General features: G+C 40.7%; 1 protein-coding gene across 2 annotated transcripts; it reads left to right on the plus strand.

The window, feature by feature from the left end:
• The first annotated feature begins 1,196 nt into the window (after positions 1 to 1,196).
• LOC115372517 (protein scribble homolog) lies at positions 1,197 to 5,049 on the plus strand. Of its 2 annotated transcripts, none has more exons than XM_030070489.1 (7): positions 1,197 to 1,509; positions 2,031 to 2,270; positions 2,900 to 2,989; positions 3,242 to 3,319; positions 3,834 to 4,106; positions 4,277 to 4,378; positions 4,607 to 5,049. In XM_030070489.1, exons 1-7 carry the CDS (start codon positions 1,294 to 1,296, stop codon positions 4,757 to 4,759), a joined length of 1,152 nt encoding a protein of 383 aa, XP_029926349.1. In that variant the 5' UTR covers positions 1,197 to 1,293; the 3' UTR covers positions 4,760 to 5,049. The 2 variants fall into 2 exon arrangements, with proteins under 2 accessions (XP_029926349.1, XP_029926350.1); XM_030070490.1 differs by having other exon boundaries at positions 4,280 to 4,378.
• The last annotated feature ends 951 nt before the right edge of the window (positions 5,050 to 6,000 follow it).

The raw sequence follows: 6,000 nt of genomic DNA on the forward strand, positions 1-6,000 counted from the left end.
TCTTATTAGTGCTCAGCTACATGCACTGACCTGTCAACAGACTTTTCTCTTTCTTCTAACAAATCAATTTAGCAGTGTAATGCTTTGATTGGCTATCTGCCATTTTGATGTGGAAGCTGTTTCAGTGAGACTACAGTGAATTGTAAACATGCCATATTGGTTTTTTCCGTCTTTGCCTCCTTGTCAAATTACATTTAAATTTCAGCACTTTGCTCAAAAGAGATAGAGAGAAAGAGACAGAGAGTGGACACAAGAGTCCACCAAGCTAAGCATTTAGGAGTTCGACCTCCTTTATCTTGATAGTTTTCATTACTCCTTACTTCTTGAAGTTGGGTCTTAAACCATTTACTCCAATGAAACAGCGGCACTGTTTGACTTCATTGCTGTGATTGCTTGTTTTGGCGCCCCCTGCTGCATTAAATAAACATGACAAGCATGCATTGTCACTAGTCAAGCAAGGGCTTCTACAACTCTATGGTTGCGTGCTCTGTGAAACCCAAAACAGGTGGAGTCCACTGTGGTGGCAGCAACACAGCGATCAGATACACTGAGTGGTTGGTCAGTTTGTCTTAAATACAGTGACTGTCAGCTGCCATTCTGCCAAATACAAGAGTCTGTCCCACACTCAGCTTTTAGAGAGAGTTTTGAGATCCCACAGTTGCAGTAACATCGCTTAAACACAGTCTCTCAGAAATACATCGTGAAAGAAAGACTTGCTTGCTTCAGGCTGCAGCTCTATGAAAGGTCCAGTGGGGCAAAAAATGCAAAATTCTTGTCAACACAAAAACTTACTACTTATTAACAATGTAAAAATACACATTTCAATGACACTTTTACCCGTGTTATTGTGTTTTCCAGCCAATGATGCACCTTATATTTGCCTGTCTATACTTAGAGTTCATCACATCAGCTCTATGTAATCTGATCACATAAGCTTTACAGTGTGTAAGCACCTATTTTTCATAGTGTGTATTAGCACTGTATTATATTAACAAAGTAGTGACGTTGGTGATTACACCCTTATGTCATAACACATTGTGCTTACATACTAGGTGATCAGCTCTGTGCACAGAAATGTAAATATAGAGAGCATCACTGTCTGAGGTGCTTGAAGACACAATGACACAGGCAAAATTGCTGCTGTGTTAGGATGTGATAAATAGCTGTGTTGACAAGTGTTTTGAAAGACTGTCCCATCGGCCTTCCATACTGATCCATCATTGTGCCCAAGGTTATTTCCACCAGGAGGCTGCACTGGAGAACAGACTGACCTAACATTTGCAGCAATGAGTGATGTCTTCTGACTATCTCCAGGAGTGTAGAAATGCTCATGCTAACCCATCCGTAAAGTCCAGCAGCCAAACCCGGCTCACCTCAGACCCGGGCTGGGTGGCAGACAAAGAGCACCAGCAAGGTGGACCTCAGCTGCTCCCAGCCAGCAGCAAGTGTGTGTCTGCTTGCTTCTCCAGCCTGGAGAAGGATGCTGAAGAAATTGAACAGCCTGAGGAGGTTTGTTTTCCAGTGGCGGTATCTTGTCCAGATCATGTAATTCATCCAAATATAAAATACAATACAGAGTACAGAATATAACACAGAATGCATGTTTTTATTAACCCTCCTATTATGTTTGGGGTCATTTTTTACCCCACTCAGTATGTAAAGTCTCTATATACATGATTAACACTGTTTTTTTTGCATTATATTTAATGACTTGTCCTAATTCAGTGGAGACAACTGGGTAAACATAAAATTAACAATCTGATGTTTTCAATGTCATGTACACATTTGATATCCATAGGTGTTACATTGGAGTCTGTACTACCTCAGGTATATATGAGTTGTAAGATGTGACTTAAAACAAAATTTTTCTAAGTGCTTATACTGTCCTTGTAACAAAAATGTACACATTCTCTTATTCTGCTAAGGTTTACTGAGTGAAATCATACTAGAAAAAGTGCACCCTGCTTTGGGATCTACCGATATATCCCACATGCCGTATTATGTAATAGATTTGGATTTCTCATCTCCAGGATGGTGCAGGCCAGCTGCCAGAGAGAGAGGCATCACATCATCGGTTTCGTCATCAGAAAGGAGATATTCGAGAGGACAGGAAATTGCAGCAGCACAAAACTGTCAGTGCAGGGTCCAGTCTCCATGGAGACCCTGTGCATAGCATTAAAATCACCTCCATCACAGGGCAACCGAAACCGTCTTTGGTAGCAGAGAAGACCCCTCCTCAAGAATCATTCATCTCCCAAGTGCCATTACGAGTAACTGCATGCCATACCTTTCAAAAATCTCACATTATTTCAGTGGGTGGTGTAAACTGCATCAGGAGACAACTGTTGCATGTCAGATTATGAGGGGTGTAACGATGGATTCATTGCACTGATTAAAATGAAATCACTCTCACTTTGGCGTAAATTTATTATGAAATGTTTTAAACTGATTCATTCATAATTCTTAAAAAAAGATCTAACGCGCTCATATAGCAATACTATAAACTGCAACTTTTTTTGTCAGTAGTTTATTTTATAGAATAAATAATGTTTAATATCAGAAAAAAGGATAGTCTTACATTACTGCACGTGTTTGTCTATGCACAGTTTTGGCTGGAAGCACTGAATCGAATCGTTGACTCAAATCGCGGATTACAAATTCTAATAGGATTGAGTCATTCTAAAAAAGAAAAGATTGCTCTTAAATCTAGTCACCAGCAAGTGAGCCAAATTGGATTGACATGAAGTATAAATATTCACATCCGTGCAAATGATTCCTAATCTATTTTTGTAAACTGCCATTAAAATGAAACGCTGTGCCAAGGCACTGATTGTGTCGAAACTCTGCACGTCCATATTTTTTCCCAGTTGCAGGCCTAATTTAAAAATGTTCCCCTCAGTTACAGATCAAAGTGTCTGGACAGAGGGGTAGTTTGGGAATCAGCATTGCCGGTGGGAGAGGCTCCTTGCCTTACAAAGAGCATGATGAGGTAAGCACTGGTGCAGAAGAGCCAAGATTGCTCAATAACTGGCAATGTATTTACTCAGATGGCTCTTTGAATAGAGATAAGAGGATAAGAAGCATCATGTGGTGAAGGTTACCTTGGTTTCCTGTTATTCCTTTAACTGCACAGGTGAATGCACATTTCAATTAAATTATTTCACTTGCAGCAAATGCCTTGAAGACATTTGTTAAATTAGTATTTCAGTCTTCAGTCTTATATTTATGTATTTCCTTTCAGGGCATTTTTATATCCCGGGTAACTAAAGGGGGGCCGTCAGAAAAGGCAGGGATCCATGTTGGAGATAGACTGCTGGAGGTAAGACAGAAAACATGTTTCCCTGGTTTATATGTCATGTCTGTTGCTGTTTTTCAATTGACTTGTTCCATGGACTTACTAGGGAAATGTTAAAGATAGAAATACTGTTGACGACTTGGAAATCACATGGATTTATCCAGGCTTTAGCATGGCCATTTCAAACACCACCACTAAACATGGGTGTTCCTCTTGTGACCAAAGGAGGGCATCATAAGACAAGCAGAGGACACTCAGCTTTCAGCATTTGAGTCAAAACAACTAAAACTCTGTCACCAACAATAAGAGAGAAGAACATAGAAATTCCAAAACTAACTTAAGATTCATGATTTGGTTTCTAGAGGCCGAGGCTGAGACTAAACAATCATACTTCAGCGTCTGTAGTGGAAATAGACATGCTCCTTCCAGAGACGCCATGCTGTGCGTGTGTGTGCTTGACTTGCCTCAGTTACCCAGTCATGCTTTCTGCTCCCCCTGTCCTGGCCTTTAAAGTATCATTTGACCACTTGTCCTCCAGGTCAACGGCCTCAATATGCAGGGGGCGACCCACCACGAGGCAGTCAGTGCCCTCAGGAATGCTGGGAGTTGCATCAAGATGAAAGTGCTCAGAGAGAGGATGCTGCCACGAGAGGTCTGCGTCCAGGACAGTCCGGCTCCCCAAGACGTCCCGAGTCGACCTCAGTGCAGCCAGGATAGCGGATACCAAAGAACTAAGCAGCCCAGGCTGGAGAGCTCAGTGGACTGCTTGTCCAAGAAGATTAAGGCAGTTGTTTGTAATGGCAATGGAATTGTGAGTTCTGCACTCAAATCACAACTCAGAAAAAGAGCGAATTTATTATTTCAGTGCTGTTTCGCCTTGAGAGAAACATATTCATACTCAGGGATTCAATCAGCCCAACTTTCAGTGATGTTTACCGTTTCCCACTGTTTTTTGTTTTTTACCTTTTTGTTTATGCGTAGCAGTCTGATTTGGAAAGTGATCCTAACTGGACCTTGCTTGAACGGGATGCAGAGGCCCTGATGAAAAATAATGCACTCCAACCAGGAAAAAATACAATGACGGTGAGCACATTTGTCACCCTCATGCTATTGTTTCAGAACCACACCAGTAGAAAGCCATCAACCCTATCCTTTTTTGGCCATTTGTATTCAGAATACTCTTAGAATTGAAGCTTGAGAGCTGTATAACATTACATAATGTTATTTTTCTTATATATCGAGTGGGAACCGAGGAGATTTGTTCATTTCCTTTCTCGTCTTGTACCCTTTCGCTTGGCAATTATCTCCCAGATACCGCGGATCATCCTCACTCATCCCTCTACCTCAGACGAAGACGTGGAGCCCTTGACACAAGGCCCCGACAGAGAGCAGCAAGACGACTTCGACATTCATGATGATCACAACCAATCCGATTGTTTCAGCAGTGCTTTCTACCCACCTTGACCACAGCCACCAGGCGTGTGTGAGGAGGATATTGACTGACTGGTATTAACAAGCTCGCTTCATGGTACTAAATCATTTACAGCGATATTTCCATTAAAGATTTAGTTTATAGGAGAAATTATTGGAATGTGTTTTTTACTGTCTTTGCAGAGCAAATTATTCTGCTTTCGGTTGTTTGGTCTAATTTAATGGCCGCTATTAGTATGTGGCAATATTAAAGACATTTGCAAGAATAAACAATTTGAATAGTCAGGGTTTTATTTTATTTTACTATTTATGTATTTATTAATAATTTTTATTTTATTCTCAAAACTATAAAAGGTACATTTTCTGCGCAACTTCTGATCAATAATGACACGATGAAATATGTTAAATCCGTTAAATTGAAGTATGAATGATGCTGCTACCTCTTCTTCACCCCACTGCGCCGTAAGCCATGAGTGAGCTGGTAAATAGCGTCACCGCCCGCGACGACATGAAGCTCTCAAACTTTTTATAGTTTGTGCCCAGATAAAATGCCACATGCCTGAATAGCGAGCGCAGCGGGAGTGAAGAGTCCTGCAGAGTCCTGTGACACATTCAACTGCTTCACGTCCTCCAACACCTGCAGGATGAACTAAACATGGCTCCTTTAAAGACAGTCTGACGGTATTTCTGAAAACTCTTGACCTCATCAGACTGGAGGAACTGTTTCTTGTTCTTGCTTCAGAGTTAGAAGTATAGATCTAAGTACTTGCCTTGTGTTACTCTGTTGTATTCATTACACATCCTCACATTATTCATTCAGTTCATTGTGCAGCATTCATTTTCTCAATAAATGTATGTAAAAAAACATTGTTCAGAAAGACATTTTAGCTCTGAATGTGTCAATTTGGAGTTGAGTACTTGCTGATGTGCAGCACTGAAGAGAATTAAGTGATATATTACTTTTGAAAGGTCTTTGACTGCCCACCGCACACACCCATAAACGCTATTTTACTCACTATGTCAGCTTCATATATAAAGCACGGTCTCTTTTCACAAAAACTGAGAGGTACAATGCAAAAATTCCTGTCTACTGTCTATCCAGTGATGAGTCAGTGACATTGGAATTAATGTTTTGTTCTCATATCAACATGCAAAGACAATGACAGTCTTTCAGAGTCTCTTTCTTAGACACAGAGCTTGCATATATCATTTCATGACTGCTGAGCTAATGAGTCTACATAACAACTTCAGTTTATACAGCATTTGTCCCTGTT

This window comes from Myripristis murdjan, chromosome 15 (assembly GCF_902150065.1).
Source record: "Myripristis murdjan chromosome 15, fMyrMur1.1, whole genome shotgun sequence".
NCBI classification, from domain to species: Eukaryota; Metazoa; Chordata; class Actinopteri; order Holocentriformes; family Holocentridae; genus Myripristis; species Myripristis murdjan.